Source organism: Elephantulus edwardii, unplaced genomic scaffold (assembly GCF_000299155.1).
Source record: "Elephantulus edwardii isolate Elephantulus edwardi_28Jun2011 unplaced genomic scaffold, EleEdw1.0 scaffold00245, whole genome shotgun sequence".
Taxonomy (NCBI): domain Eukaryota; kingdom Metazoa; phylum Chordata; class Mammalia; order Macroscelidea; family Macroscelididae; genus Elephantulus; species Elephantulus edwardii.
The window spans coordinates 1,013,775-1,030,132 of record NW_006399995.1 but is presented as its reverse complement, the minus strand read 5'-3'; the positions used below and the strand labels follow the sequence as shown (position 1 = coordinate 1,030,132).

General features: G+C 40.2%; 1 protein-coding gene across 1 annotated transcript in view; it reads left to right on the top strand.

Annotated features, from left to right (window-relative positions):
- LOC102864677 (chromosome unknown open reading frame, human C11orf65) overlaps nt 1–6,217 on the top strand; it is a 52,120-nt gene extending 45,903 nt beyond the window's left edge. The window contains exons 10-11 of the mRNA XM_006899065.1: nt 2,469–2,524; nt 6,066–6,217. Of these exons, the coding sequence (XP_006899127.1) occupies nt 2,469–2,524; nt 6,066–6,217 (208 nt within the window). The remainder of the gene's footprint in view (nt 1–2,468; nt 2,525–6,065) is intronic.
- The last annotated feature ends 10,141 nt before the right edge of the window (nt 6,218–16,358 follow it).

Below are 16,358 nucleotides of genomic sequence, written 5' to 3'. Positions count from 1 at the left end.
TGATTTGCTTGAAGTGGTCCAAACACGGGTACTAAGATCAGGGATGTTTGATCTGCGAGGGAAAAAAAAGCTAGGGACAGAAGCAAAGTGAAAGTGAAGGCAGTTTATTAGTGAACATGAAAGCAGCGTGTCAGTCTCCACAGAAAGGAAAGGAGTGGCAGACACATAGTTAGGTGCATCTGTAGTCTTCTGGGGTGGGTTTTATGCAAACGAAGAACAGCAATGTCCAAACTAATGGGATGAGGTTGCAGGAGGTTCCCGTTCAGGTCTGCTGTTCATGAAGTCATTGAGTCTTGTGCATCACTTTACTTCACATGTTAGCATGCTGAGACATTGAGGTCTTACTTGTAAAGGTAGCATTTGTGTCTCCTGGCTCTGATTGAATAAGGACTAGTCTTTGCTGTGTGCTGGCACCTCCTTAGAAGGCAACATGCGTGTCTCCTGGTTCTTATTGGATGAGGACTAGCCTTTGCCCTTCTTTGGAGCCTTTACATTATATGGGGCTCAAGTTGTGCTTTAATAGCTTGTTTGGCAAGTTTCAATCAGAAACTGCAAAGCACTAGCATGTTAACTTTACCTTTGACTCTCCTCTGCACTCTTGCCCCAAGTTAGCTAGCTGACTCTGTTACCAGTTACAACTAGTTAACTAGCTAACAAAGCTGCTCCTTTAATCTCCAAGACAGGTAGTTACATACTCATAATAGATTCCATATGCAGTGTATTATGCCATTATTATTTAAAAATGTTAAAAATATTAGTAAGCTGAGTTAGATCAGTTCTATCATATAATGGAATGGTAATAAGACTGTTGCTTCTGTTTGTAAAACTTATTTTTTTTATATTGTAAGTATGTTCTTTTGTTTTGTTTTGAAAAACTTTAGAGCATGACAGCTTCATGATTTTTTGTTTTAAGCAAAAATAAAAGTTTTATTTTTACTTTATCCTGGCTTCCTTACAAAGTTCATATACATTGTTTTTCACACTGGATCTTTCCCATTTCCTATAACCACCCTCCCTCTACCCATCAAATTGCAGGTTTGTTCTTGATGAGAAGTTCTTTTAAAATAACTGGAGAAAGTTTATGCCCTAATCTTACATAATGCAGAGTCAATGATAGGTTGTTCGATGGTATATCTTTGTGTGTCAAGCTGTCAGAGTTTAGCACACTATTGATCAAAGTCTTTTATCTCGTTTCCTTGAAGATGGAAGAGAAATCTTGTAGTGTTTAAACTCGGGAGGGAGGATGATTGACATTCAAACTCTTTATAAAGTTCTGAATAACTACTGTAATCACAGTTCTTGCCCAAGTTTAAAGTGAAGCTACATTGAGTTGTGTACTAAGAGATCCTAGAAGGGTTTCATACCACCCACTGCTGTCCTACATTCGTTTGTTTCACAGTGTCCTATCAGAATCCCACTCAAGGCCATAGGATGTCTTCAAAGCAATAGAAGGCAGCAGTTAATAGTCAAGAACTATATAGATAGTACTTTATTGTAGTTAAATGTTATCTTCTCGATGTTAGAAAACTTAAGGTGCCCAAAGTTAACAAAAATAGGAATAACATAAGTCAAAGAAATAAATGGAATATCAGGGGTTTCTGAACTACACGACAATTTTAAGCATCTTTTCTCTGCTGGCTTCCTTTTTTTTCAGCATTTGCTGTGACCACTCCTTACCTGATTTCTTGGTAATACTGAATGCAGTTGAAAATAAAGCTTTTGTAAGAGAATCAGAAGTCTAAGATGGAATGGATTGAGTCACAAAAAACCTGCCCTTTAATAGGGCTTTTCATCCTCACAACTCCTCATTGCTTACCCTCCCCTCCTTCCCTCTTCTCAGCCCACCCAGGCTGCCTACTGTCCTGCTCTTTCTCCCTCCTCTTATCTCTGTTTAGGAACCTAGTGGCAATTACATTTGCTCTACTTTAATGAAGAGCACCTATTATTAGATTTACAGGATACTTAAAAATCTGGACTGTTAATAACAGCGTGATTGGTCCAATAAGGTCATGAACTTTCCATTTGCTCTGACATGTGAGAGACAGTAAATCTCACAATCCCAAACCAAGGAGGGGGTTGTGTTCTTTACTCTTTTTCCCAAGTTTTCTGTCCATATTTTTAACTCAGAAGCCATTATTTGACATTGTAGTAGATAGTTGACTTACGATACTATAGGAATGAATCCGTATCAAATAAGACGTGTGTTGTAGGGAGACCAAAGAGCACAATAGATGATGGGAGTCATTTTTACATCTTTCAGCTTCTTGACCTAAGTGTTGTCTTTTGTGTCTATGAGAATGTAGGAAAGTCATGAGAATGAAATACTTATATAAGTGAAATCAACAGGAATAAGACTTCTTAAAGCAAGTGGGGTTTTCGAAGTAGTTTAAGAGCATATACTAATGAATCAACTTACTTGTGCCTAAGGACCCAACGTAATTTAATGAATGCTTGTATTATATGCTTAGGTATATTGCCAGCTGGAAGGAAATTGCAACAAGCAACTCCTCTGATAACCTCAAAGGTAGGTGATTTTTATTAACGTTATTGTGTGCCTTCGAGTCGGCTGCAATTCATAGCGAGCCTTTGTACTCTATCCTGTGCCAATCTTACTGTCTCTGATACACCTACCCCAATTACCCCAGTCACTGAATGAATCCATCTCATCAAGGGTCTTCCTCTCCTGTGCTGTCCCTCTACCCTCCCAAGCATGACGTCCTTCTCCAAGGACTGGTCCCTCCTTATAACATTTCCAAAGTATGTCAGACATAGCTTCAGAATCCTTACCTCCAAGGAGCAGCCTGGTTTAACCCTCTCTAGGGTGAACCTTTACTTTTTTTAGCAGTCCATGGTATATTCAATACTCTTCTCCATCACCATAGCTCAAAGGCATAAATTCTCCTTCTGTCATCCCTAGTCATTGTCCAGCTCTCTGACCCAAAGCCAGTGATTGCAAAGACCATGGCCTGCATCAGGTGCACCTTAGTCTCCAGACTGACATTGTTGCTCTTCAGTACTTTGACGAGGTCCCTAACAGCAGGCTTTCCCACCACAATATATCTTTTCACTTCCTGTCTGCTGGTGCCAAGAGAGTTGACTGTGGAGCCAAGCAAACTAAAGCTGTGAACAATCTCAATCTCTTCTCCATCCATACTGATGCTGCCAGTTGGCCCAGTGATAAGAATCTTTGTTTTCTTGATATTGAGCCTCAATCCATATTGAAGGCTGCCATCCTTGACCTTCTGCAGCTAGCGCTTCAGGTCCTCTTCAGTTTCAGCAAGCTGGGTTGTGTTATATGCATAAAGCAGATTGTTAATGAATCTTCTTCCAATCCTGATGCCACATTTTTCCTCATAGAGCCCAGCCTCCCAGATAATCCATTCTGCATATAGATTGAAAAGGTCTAGGACACATCCCAGTTTTGAAACATGCAATAATTCCTTGCTCTGTTCTGACAACTGCCTCCCGGTTTTTACTAATACTTATGTGAAATTCTGGTGGACAACAATAGTGATGAAATAATTTTGAAAAATATATTAATCTATCTTCTGTATTGAATGTATGATATAATGGACAAAATCATTGACCATTAAATGATATATGTAAAAATTGTTGAATTGGCAGATATTTTGTTATCTATTTTTATCACAATAAAAAAAGGAGGAAAATAATAGTCTGTAGATTTACACATTTCCAAATATCTGACATTTCAATACTTTGCAGATATATTTATTTGGAAATAGAAAAATAAATTTTATTAGGGTTAGGAAAAAAACCCCTATCAACTGATGTCTTTTCAAAGGATCATATACCTCATCATTTCAGTAGTAATTTTAATGTGTAAAATTCACCTGGTAAAGTAAATGTCTCAGAATATTGTGCAGTGTGTATGTGTGTGTGTGTGTGTGTGTGTGTGTGTGTGTATTCTATGCAATTATTGTCCTCTGCCAATGACCAGCAGTACTTAACAGTGGAATGTGATAGTATATTGAAGAATATCATCACATGTCAGCAATATCAATAATCCCAACAGAGGGAAAGTCTAAATATAGTTATTGTGTAATCTGAGCATATGAGTTCTGTCCTGCTGTCAGATGTTACAGCTGTGGTCTTGATTCAGAATACGTAGGTTTGATTTTTGCTTTACTACTGACTGTCTGTGTCTTGGGCAAGTTACTATCTCAGTTTCTTATCTGTAAAATGGGATATATACTCTCTTAGTTTTTTCACACCGCTAAAACTGAAGTGCCATAGATAAGTGCTTTAACAAACAGCAATGTCTTCTTCCACAGTTTGGGAGACTTCTATAAGGTTCTCTCTTGTCCAGAGGAAATTCCTGTCTCAGTTTCTCTAGCCAAAGTGGTCAATGGCTACTAGGGAATCTTCAGCCGCATCTATCTTACCCTCATTTGTTTGCTTGCTTATGTGCCTAATCTATTCTTTTCATCATCTTAAAAGTGAGTAGGTTTAAGACACTACCTTATATAGCCTCATTAGCACAACAAAGACAACTTTAGTACCAAACAAGACTGAATCCTCAAGTACGATGGTTAAGATTCCAACAAACATATTCTGGAATACAGTTCAACCCAAGGGCTGTTGTGAGGTAATAAGACAGCACAATTGTAAAGAGCTTAGAATAACAATGTTTGTCACATAGTACATGCTCCTTTACATTGGCACCAGCCTGTCTACTCATTTCCTGCTCATTGCTACAGCATAAATAACCATCACTTCTCCAAGTTGATACTCCTCCAGTCCATTCTCCCCCAAGTTCACATCCTCACATCCGTAGACACTTCTCAATTTAAGATCACTTCCATTTTTTTAACTCATTCTTCTTGCACAATTTTTACATGCCAGTGCAGTCCTAAAGTGTGTTATAAAATAAGCTCATTTGGTTTTCAACATAATCAAGACAGGTTCTACTGTTTACATATTACACATGAATGAATAGGGAGAGGCTATGTTACTTGGTTAAGGACACATGGTCAGTACTGGCAGGGACCTAGCTCTATAGTCCAGTTTCTTAACCACGACAGCCTTCTTAGCTCTTAGTTTACCATTGCACTTGAAGTAAAATTCTATTTTTAAGCCATCATATCCTACTATCATCTTAATAGGCCAGCATCAGTGGTTACCTGGCTGTGGCTCAAACACACCAAGCGATTTCCATATGAAGGGAACCAGTGGGGTTAACAGGTTTCTCGCAGTTTCAGGTTAACCATATTCACTAGAGGGCAAGGAGCTATCAGGATTGCTAGCTGCTCACCATGTTCTCATTGCAGATGCATGAATAGAAAGTAATGAAAACAACAGAAAAGACTGAAAGAGATCGCAGTGAAAGGGAGCCCTGGTGGGTGCAGAGGTTTAAGTACTCAATTACTAACTGAAAGATTGGTGGTTTGAACCCAGTAGATGCTCCAGGCAAAAAAGATGAGAGTCTGTTTCTGTGAAGAGTCACCAAACCCGACGAGCCTCTACTCTGCCCTGTAGGACGGCTGTAAGTTGGAGCTGGGCTGATGGTTGTAGGTCAGTACCCAAGCTAGCAGAGAGCTAGAAGCTAGAAAGAGGTTAAGAACAAGAGAGAAGTGTTTTAAGTAGAGGAAACTTGCATTGCCCTAGAAACCAGTGGAAGGTAGTACATTGAAGATGTGGACATTGGAGAATAGGTGCCACTTTTTCATGGAGCAGCCTGGAAAGCAGCACTTGATATGCATTGTCCTATCTCATTGTCACAAAAGCACAGTGAGGTAGGTAATATCATTATCCTCATTCCACAGCTAAGGAAATGGACACTTGAAGAAGTTGCTTAACTACAATTACAAATTCAAAATTGCCAGTTAGAACTCAACCCAGGTCCATTGTAGTGAAGTGCATTAAAAAAATTTAGGGCATAAATGGTTTCAGTTAAGTACAGAATACAAACAAAAAGTATAGAAGAGAGTTATCTGCTCTAAAAGTGGTTAAAAGGTGGCTGAAAAAGACCTTGCCTGGAATATATTAATATACTAAGTGAGTCTGCATTTTGTCACACCTCATATGTATTATTTGTTATTCTTTAGGCTTCAGTTTTCAGCCAGCACGGGAAAAACCTTACAGCTGTGAAGTTCTGTTAGAGGACAAGCTAGACACCTCAGATAAGTACTCAAAACCCAGGACTTACACAGAATCTTATTATACTGAAATGACACCTGAGTCCGTGTACGAATGGTGAACTCTAGTACCTACTTTTCTCTGAGCTTTTCGCACCCTGCATCTTTATCACTTATAATCAAGGCTTGTGTATCCTTGGCATTGAACATAGCACAATTAAATAAAGAAGACTGAATAAAATATTAAACTTAACAGAGTGGCCATGGGAAAATGATCATCCTAATTCATTGTACAACTTCCAGATGCATATGAAATAAAATAGCTTGGATCAGGAATACTTTAGTATTTATGCAGATATCTTTGCTCTTTAGCACTTTGCAGAAGTCCTTACTACAGGTTTTTCTACTGAAACATATCTTTGTATTTCTATCATGGGTGTTGATTGTTGAGCCAATGTAAAATGAAAATCTTAACAACCTCAATTTTTTCTCCCACCATCATGATGTTGCCGATTGGTCCAGTGGTGAGGAACTTTTCTTGATGTTGAGATATTACCCATACTGAAGGCTGTCTTTGATCTTCTGGAATAAAGTGCTGCTTTTCAGTTTCTGCAGACAAGGTTGTGTGCTCGGTGTAAGACAAGTCCTTGATGAGTCTTCTTCCAGTCCTGACTACGCATTCTTCATGTAGTTCAGCTTCTCAAATTATTTGTTCAGCATAGATTCAATAAGTATAGACATGGGGGGAACTAAGAAAAGAGCAAATACATAATGAACACTGCATTGGAACAGATGAAAGAAAACTGTTTAAAGGGAATATTGTTGTTGTTATTATTGTTGTTGTTGATTGCCATAGAGTTGAGCACGACTCATAGTGACCCTATGAACAATCATTTACTATCATCATTTATCAAAGTTCATAGAGTTTCCAGAGGCATGTTGTTTTGGAAGTGGATGTCACTCCTGCTTCCAAAGGTCCCTGAAAATGGTTACATCTGGTTAAAAAAATATATATGTATGCAATGATAAAATGTAGAAGCTACGTGATGATCTCTCATAATCTGATAAACCAAATGATTGTAGGAGAATTAAGGGAGGAATGTAACACTCCCTAATCCTGTCATAACCCTAATAGGATATAAGGGCAGTTACCCTAGGATGATGCCTTGAGATGGGGACCTTCAGTACCACCAAGAAGGAATAACCTGGAGGGGAGTGCAATTTTTGGACCCAAGCCCCTGTACAATGAATCTCCTTGACAATGGAGAAGGCTAGGAAACATGAAGCTCTCGAGAAATGCTAAAGGAAACAAGGACTTTCCTCCATCACCACCAGAGAGCATGTCAGCCTTAACCTAGAGCTAGCACCATGAATTGGGCTTCTTGTTTTTGTGTACTGTCAAGTAGGAACTGACCCACAGCCGATCCTTCACTGTGTTTTCAGAGGCAAGAAACTGCATAGTAGGAGACTTTCCATCTTTCTCCCACAGAGCAACTGGTAGATTTGAACCATGTACCTTTGCACCAGCAGCAAAATTCCTTACCACTAAGTCACCAGAGCTTAGTGCATTCTAATCTCTAAGAGAATACATTTGTTAAAGCCATCCACTTGTGATATCTCTGTTATAGCAGGTCTAGATGATGATGACTAAGACAACAGATAATGACTTAGGCTACTTTCAAGTTGAGGTTTAATGTGATTGTGTAGTTTGTTTTCGCCTCTTGATTTTGCCCTGGGCCAAGAAAATAGTGAAGCCCAGCTAAGAGATGCTACCTTAGGCTGCATCCTAGAAGATACTTGGAGTATAGGTAAGACAAACCAAGCAGAGTTACAGTTGGATTATAGTCTACCCATCTTTGTGGTTAGCTGTTATTTTATCAACCTGCAGCTTACATGTAAGAAGAACCTAAGAATCATAAACAAAGATTTTCCTCTAAGATTAAGACATGAATGCCCACTCTTAGTATGTCTTCTGACCAATATGCTGAGATTGCAGTCAGGATAAATGGCAAGAAAATAAAAGAAATGGCATCTAGACTTGAATAGGTGAAACTCTCTCTATTGACAGATGATATATAATCTTATATGTAGGGGGGAAACCCACAAAGTAAAAACCAGAAAATAACTATTAGCACTAATAAATGGATTGAGCAATGAGTTAACTTTGAATGATACAAAGGTAATATGCAAAAATAGTTCTATTTTTATTGGGTAACAATGAGCAAATCGGAAATGAAATTAGGAAAACAATTTCACTGAAAAAAAATAAAATATTGGACACTGTCATGTCAACACCACCAGGAACACTAATATCATAGATGTGGATCTCTTCCAGTTGCTTAACTAGGTATCAGTCTTAAAATTTTCTTAGTGTGGCTGGACTGCACTCCTGCTTGGAACACTAGACCTTGGCCCCACAGCCTGGATTCCCCATCCCATTGCCTGAAGGAAGACCTGCTGCTACTCCTCTGAAGGGCACCTGGAACACCAAGATCACAGGTAAAGTAATTTCCTGTGCTCTGAGGCTTTGGACTTGCCCAGCTGTAGCAGTGGCCTGACAGGGAGGGTTGCTAGTACACAGGCCATATATCTCCCCAACTGAAGCAAGTCTTCCCTTGAGTCAAAATATCAGAAACTCAGGCAGGATAGCTGCCCCGCCCTCCTCTGGAGTAGTGACTTTCTGAAACAAGGTTATCAGACTAAGAGCTTGCTAAAACCTCAACCATGAAAAACTCTAGCACAGCAATGATACAGAAGAAGCAGACTATCTCACACCCTACACAAATCCAAAACAAGATGTCACCTCCAAAAGTTAACCAGTTATCAATGGATTTTCTGAAGCCTAAAGTCTGATGGAATTTTTCTGACACAGAATTCAAAAGAACAATGATTGAATATTTTCAATAGTTGAAAGACAAACTTGAAGAATTACATACAGGACTTTGCAAGGAAAAATCAAGAGGAACTTTGAAAAAAGCAATCAAAGATAATGCAGATAAAACAAACAAGGCATTAGAGGCTATGAAAAAACAAGAAACCACAATCTAGAATATAAGGACCAATGTTGAACAGAGTTGAAGAGATGGAACACAGAACCTACAAAAGAGAAGATAGAATTCTCATCCTGATCTGCAAGAACAAAAAGCAAAATCAAAAAGGAAAGAAAAAGAAGAAAGTCTAAGAATAGTGTGGGACACTATTAAGAGGAATAACACACACATAATGGTAATACCAAAACAGGAATAAGTAAAGGCACTGAGAAAGTTGTGGAAGAATTACTAGGAAACTTTCCAGGCATAATGAAGAATGAGAGAATATATACACAAGAAGCTGAGTGAACTCCATACAGAATTTGTTGTAGTTGTTATGTGCTATCAAGTTGCTTGTGACTCATGTGTACAACAGCTCTGAAACCTTCTCTATCCTGTGCCAAATTGTTTCTGACATACCTATCTCCATTACCCCTGTCACTAAACCAATGAATCTCATCAAGTCTTCCTCTCTTGCACTGTCCCTCTACCCTTCCCAGCATGATGTCCCTCTCCAGGGACTAGTCCCTCCTTTCAGCATGCCAAAAGAATATCAGATGAAGCTCCAGAGTCCTTGCCTCCAAGGAGCAGCCTGTTTTCACCCTCTCCAAGATAAACCTGCTCATTCTCCTGGCAGTTCATCATATATTCAATACTCTACTCCAGTACACAGTTCAAAGGCATCAATTATCTTTCTATCATCCCTAGTCATTGTACAGCTTCCTGATGCATAGCCAGTGACATGATTAGGAACTATCGGTATGACAACAGTCCAGAATAAGAGGTGCATAGCAAAGTGGAGTGGGGCAGAGATGGGGGGGAGGAAAATGTGTAACAATGAATGAGTGAAAATTCAACTTTTCTGTAAACTTTCATTAAAATCACAATTTTAAAAAGTGCAATTAAATTTTAAAATACCCAAACAACTAAGCAAACAAAAAAAGAATAGGTATGGAGAAAGGATACAACCGTGATGCACAGCTGTTCTGATTTTAAACCCTTGTTCTTAGTGAAGGTATAGGTTTCAAGAGCACAATTAAATGTTCCAGGAATTTCATTATTTTCAAAGCTATCTATAATTGTTATGATGCACATAGTCAATTTCCTTTATGTTGTTTTCTTGCTTGTTGTTGTGTATCATTGAGTTGGAACAGACCCACAGCTGACCTCCAGGAAAGTTTCAGAGGCAACGCTTCATTCTCTATGGAGAAAGGTGGATAAAAAAAATTAAAACAAATCCCCAAGAACTAAAATATGACCTTCAGTCTATGCCATCTGAATTTAAAAACCATCTCAAGAACATGTTTGAGGCCTTGAACACTTATAAGTGAAGATCAGATGAGCTGAGGGAGGATATGAAGAATATAATCCATGAAGAATTCAAAAAGGTCATCATAAAAAGAGAGGATGAAGAAAAGACTGAGATGGATGTCAGAAGAGAATTTGAATATTCCACTAGAATGCTGGGAAGCCAAAGCAAAAGGAAGAAATCAGGAATTTAAGGAGCTGAACAGAAGATTTCCAAGGACAGCTTGGGAAGACAAAGCAAACAAATGTAATGGAATGTGCAGAGAGCTGGAATTAGAAAATCCTAACTGCCACCCAAACAGATACATGCACACCTATGCTTATTTAAGCTTTGTTCACAATAGTAAAGAATTGGAAACAACCCAAGTAACCACCAACAAACGAATGAAGAGAGCAGCTCTGGTATATTCACACAATGGAATACTATGCTGCATTGAAAAACAAGAAACTCATAAAATATTTCACAAAATGGGGGACCCTGGAGGATATTATACTGAGTGAAATATCTCAGTCACAAAAAGACAAATACTGCATAATGCCACTGTTATGAAAGAGGACTGACATAGGGGTTGCGGGAGATTTAGAAAGATGGGATAAATAATGTATACTGCATTGAAACAGATGAGGGAGAAAACTGTTTAAAAGGGATATATGATTAGATATTATTGTTATGATAGGAGTCCAGAACGAAGGTAGCATGGTGGAGTGGACTTGGGGGCAAGAATTGAATAACAATGAAAGAATTTTTTTTCTTTTACTTTTTTTGTGGGGGGAGGGGAGTGGTCGGCAGAGAGAAATGTGCAACAATGAATGAATAGAAATCCAAAGTCTCTGTAAACTTTCATTAAAATAAAAAAAAGAAAGAAAGAAAATAAAAAGGGACAAACTTGCACAGCATTTCTCAAGCTGAAGGAACTGAAGAACAAATTCAAACCTTGAGTTGCAATGCTTATAAGATGCTATGGGCAGATCCAGGAAGCATCAAAAGAAGGTGGAAGTTTGGTAGGTGAGGACGAGAGGAGAGAGAGAGCAGAGATCAGGGAATGGATGGGGAAGGTGGAGGGCAGGGGCGGGTACTGTGCGACTTGAACAGGACATTTGTGGTATAGGGTCTATTCCTCAAAATGCCTTTCATATGCCACTTCCTTTGACTTTGCAGCATGTCTGGGTAGAAGCATGCAAATAGGGTGTGTGAGTCTATTCACAAAGTGATTGACTAGTTTCATAATTCCACTAGGTTTGAACTGGGAATTTTACTACTGGCAAGGAAAGATAAGCCAAGAATGTAGTATACCTTTGTGGTCAAAGATTCTTGTGGCATTCAGTCCTGGGCCTACAGCAGCTGCAGCAGAGAGTAGAGATCTAACATGGGAAAGAGGTGGACTGGAACTGCTGCTCCAGATAGTCAGAGCTGGGGCCTTCGCTGAAGTTTACAGGAGACCTAAGCTGAGGGAACTAGGTAAGACTGGCTGAAAGCTGTAAGGCTAAAGGCTGAATGGCCTGCAAGTGTGCTTAAGAGGTTGTCCTGACCAACAAATTGTATACTGTAGCCAACCTGAATTGTAACCTGTTAACTTCCCAATAAGCCCTACAATTATGGTGGGAGGGGGCCTAAAGATGATGCTGGAAGGAGTACACAGAGTCACTGTGTCAAAAAGAGTTGGCTGACACAGAAGAATTTTATGAAATGGAACACAATCAAGTAGTAGTGATGAAGAAACTCAAGCCAATGTGTAGGAATTGGGACAGAATGAGGGCCCAGGAACTGATGGAATGCCAGCTTACATATTTCAGCAAATAGATGCAGCCCTGGTTGTGTACACCAGGTTGTGCCAACAAAGCTGGAGGATGGCTACCTGGCCAACCAACTAGAAGAGATCCATATTAATTCTCATTCCCCAAAATGGCGATCCAACCGAGTGTGGAAATTATTGAACAATATCAGTAATAGGATATGTGAGCAAAAATCTTGCTGAAGATTGTCCAAAAAAATGACTGGAGCAGTATATCAACAGAGAACTGCCAGAAAAGCAAGCTGGCTTTAGAACAGGCCATGGCAGCAGGGACATCATTGCCAGTGTCAGATGGATCTTGGCTGAAAGTAGAGTGTACCAGAATATACATTCGAGTTTTATTGACTATGCAAAGGCATCTCACTGTGTGGATCACAAAAAAAATGTGGTTAACATTGAGAAGAATGAGAATCCCAGAACAATTGTGTTCATGTGAAACCTATACTTGGACAAGAAAGTAGTCATACGAACATAGCAAGGAAACACTGCGTGACTCAAAATCAAGAAAGGAGTACATCCTTTCTCCATACCTGTTGAATCTATACACGGAACAGATCATTCAGGAGGCTGGACTTTATGAAGAATGTGACATCAGTATTGGAGGAAGACTCTTCAACAACCTGCATTATGTAGATGACACAAAATTCCTCACTGAAAGGGAAGACTTGAAGCATTTACTGCAGAAGGTGAAGGCCTGTAGCCTTTAATTGCATCTTAACATAAAGAAAACAAAGATTCTTACCACTACGCCACTTGGTAGCATCATGCTAGATGAAGTAGAGATTGATGTTAACAATTTCATCTTGCTCAGGTCCACAATCAACACTCTTGGCACCAGCAGGCAGGAGATATAAGTTTGCTTTGGGAAAGTCTGCTGTCAAGGCCCTCTCTAAAGTGCTAAGGAGCAGCAATGTCATTCTAGAGACTAAGGTGTGCCTGATCCAAGCCATGGTCTTCTCAATTACTTACTATGCGTCAGAGAGCTGGACAATGACTTAAGTGTGACAGAAGAATCACTGATGCCTTTGAGTTGCAGTGCTGGAGAAAAATAATGAAGAACCCAGGAACTACCAAGATAACAAACAGGTTTGTCCTGGAAAGGGTTGATCGTTGGAGGCAAGGATTTCAAAATTCCATCACACATACTTGGGGAATGTTGCCATTAGGGACCAGTCCTTGAAGAACATTATGCTCAGAAGGATGGAGGGAGAGAGCAGAAGAGGAAGACCTTGGATGAGGTGGACTGACACAGTGACTGTGGCAATGGGGGCAGGTGTGTTGGAAATAGTGCACGGTCCAGAGCATAGGGTCACTGTGAGTCCTGCTTGACTCGAAAACAACTACCTTTGAATTGGCAGCACAATTTTTTATTATTTTTGTGTGAGTGTACCGTCAAATCAGATCTGACTGGTACAGGAGGAGATTGTCCCTCATTCCCCGGCAGAGCATCTGGTGGATTCGAACCATGCGCCTCTGGGATTGTAGTTGCAGCTCCTTGCCACTAGGCCACCAGAGCTCCCCTACAGCACAATTTATTTACCACTAAGCGCTGGGCTGCAATCCCAAGGGAATGCTGTTCAAATCAACTAGCTCCACCACAGGAGGATGGGCAATAGCTTTCCATGAGATTAAATGATTAAATGACCTCCAAAAATCTGCTGGAGGGTCATTTATGGATCAGTTCCAATTCAAGGGTACTCAACAAGAAGCCTTTAGAGTTCATTACATATGATTAAGTAGCCCTGTATTAAAACAGTTGATGAAACAGGCTTACAGAAGTTAACTTACCACTAGTTATACATCTGTTGTTGTTATGGGCCATGGAGTCACCTGCGACTCACAGTGACCCTATGTACAACAGTCCTAAACCCCGCTCTATCCTGTGTCAACCTTATTGTCCCTGACACACCTATCCTTATTGCCCTAGTCACTGAATCAATCTGCCTCATAGAGGGTCTCCCTCTCCTGCGCTGTCCCTCCACCCTCCCAAGCATGACAACCCTCTCCAAGGACTGGTCCCTCCTTGCAACATGTTCAAAGCTTCAGAATCTTTGCCTCCAAGGAGTAGCCTGGCTTCACATTCTCCAGGACAACTTGTTTGTTCTCTTAGCAGTCCACGGTATATTCAATACTCTTCTCCAGCACCACAGCTCAAAGGCATCAATTCTTCTTCTATCATCCCTAGTCATTGTCCAGTTTTCCGATGCATAGCAAGTAATTCCAAAGACCATGGCTTTATCAGTTAGGTGCACTTTAGTCTCCAGACTGACAGTGTTGCTCCTCAGTACTTTGGAAAGGTCTCCGACAGCAGACTTGCCAAATGTAATTAATCTCTTGATTTCCTGACTGCTGATACCAAGAGTGTTGATTGTAGAGCCAAGCAAACTGAAGCTGTTAACAATCTCTTCACCATCTATCATGCTGCTGCCAATTGGCCCAGTGGTGAGAATCTTTGTTTTCTTGATGCTGAGCTTCAATCCGTATTGAAGGCTGCAGTCCTTGACCTTCTGAGGCAAGCACTTCAGGTCCTCAGTTTGAGGAAGCAGGGTTGTGTCATCTGCATAACTCAAATTGTTGATGACTCTTTCTCCAATCCTGATGCCACATTTCTCCTCATACAGCCCAGCTTCTGCATATAGATTGAAAAGGTACAGAGATAGGACACATCCCTGGCATACACCCTTCCCAATTTTGAACCATGCAGTGTTGCTTTGCTTTGTTCTGACGACTGCCTCCTGGTCCAAGTATAGTTTTCACATAAGCACAATCAAGTGTTCTAGAATTCCCATACAGCAATTTAAAAATAAAACCAAAATTCATTCTGCTAGTAACTCTACAAGACAGAGTAGAGGTGCCTAGGGACTTCTAGGGCCTTGCATTTTTACAGAAGCTGATGGCCACACCCTTCTACAGAATGGCTGGTGGGGTCCAACTATGAACCTTTAGTTCACTTTAACCGTCACACCACTGGGACTCCTTCTTGCTGGCGACAGGTGGTTGTCTCAGTTACCCTCTGCACCAAACAACCCTTTGAATTACTTCTTGTCTCTCAGGGAGGTGGACTAAATTCCCTACTGCTGCATAATAAATTTCCTACACACTTAATAGCTAAACCAACAATTACTGTATCACAGTCTCTGAGGATCAGACTTCTGGGATTGGTGTAGTCAGGTGGTTCTGCATGGAGTCTCTTTTAAGGTTGTAGTTGAGACATCCTACCTTCCCTGGGACTTGACCATTTCCAAGATGGCTCATTTAGAGGGTTTTTGGCAGCCATTCTTGCCATCTCCCCGACTACGTCTGTGGATTATATGCATAAACACTGACGGGACCAAGAAGAGGTTGCCAGGTCTCTATTGGACAAGTTAACTCAACTGGTTATTTATTTAGCATCTCTCTCCCAGCAGATGCTCTCTAAAGGGCACTGACATGGTACACCAAGAGCCACATGCTGTTGGCACACCTTCACAGGCCCATCCTCGTGTCTCTCTACCTAAATATCCTTGTCTCTCATCTTCTAATTTTGCCGTTTCCAAGTAGCTGTTCTGGTTGAAAAGCACAGAATAAGAATCTTACACTGTACTTCAATGGAGAGATGAAACATCTTGACGTGTGTACGGCTGTACATAAAACTATGCTACCTTTATAGGCAATTTCCAGAGCATAATTTTTACTTCATGAGTGTTTCACATTCTCCAGCATCTTTTGAACTTAATCTTTAACTCCATTATATGTATTAAAAACTCATTTCCTTCTCCCTTAACTAGAAAAGCTAAATTAAAAAAAATCAAACTGGAAAGGACTGAATTTACTTAAAAATGATACATTGCAACCTATACGTTAGTAACATTCTAGTACATATGTTTTAAACCTTTGAAAGGTCAACAAAATAATATTCTGAGTCCAAACAGGGAATGTTAATTTGTCTTTTTGTCAAGGGGTAATTAAAACAAAGCACTGCCAGCACACTTAAGCAGAGGTGCAGCATAGGGGCCTGCGCTGTAGCAAGCTTCCTGGTTCCTTCTGCATTTGAAGTCGCCCGCCTTCCTCAGACCGAGCTCTGTGGCTGCAGACTATGCTGGCCCTGCTCCCTGTTGTTTTAGGGTAAACATATTGAAATCACAGATATTTCA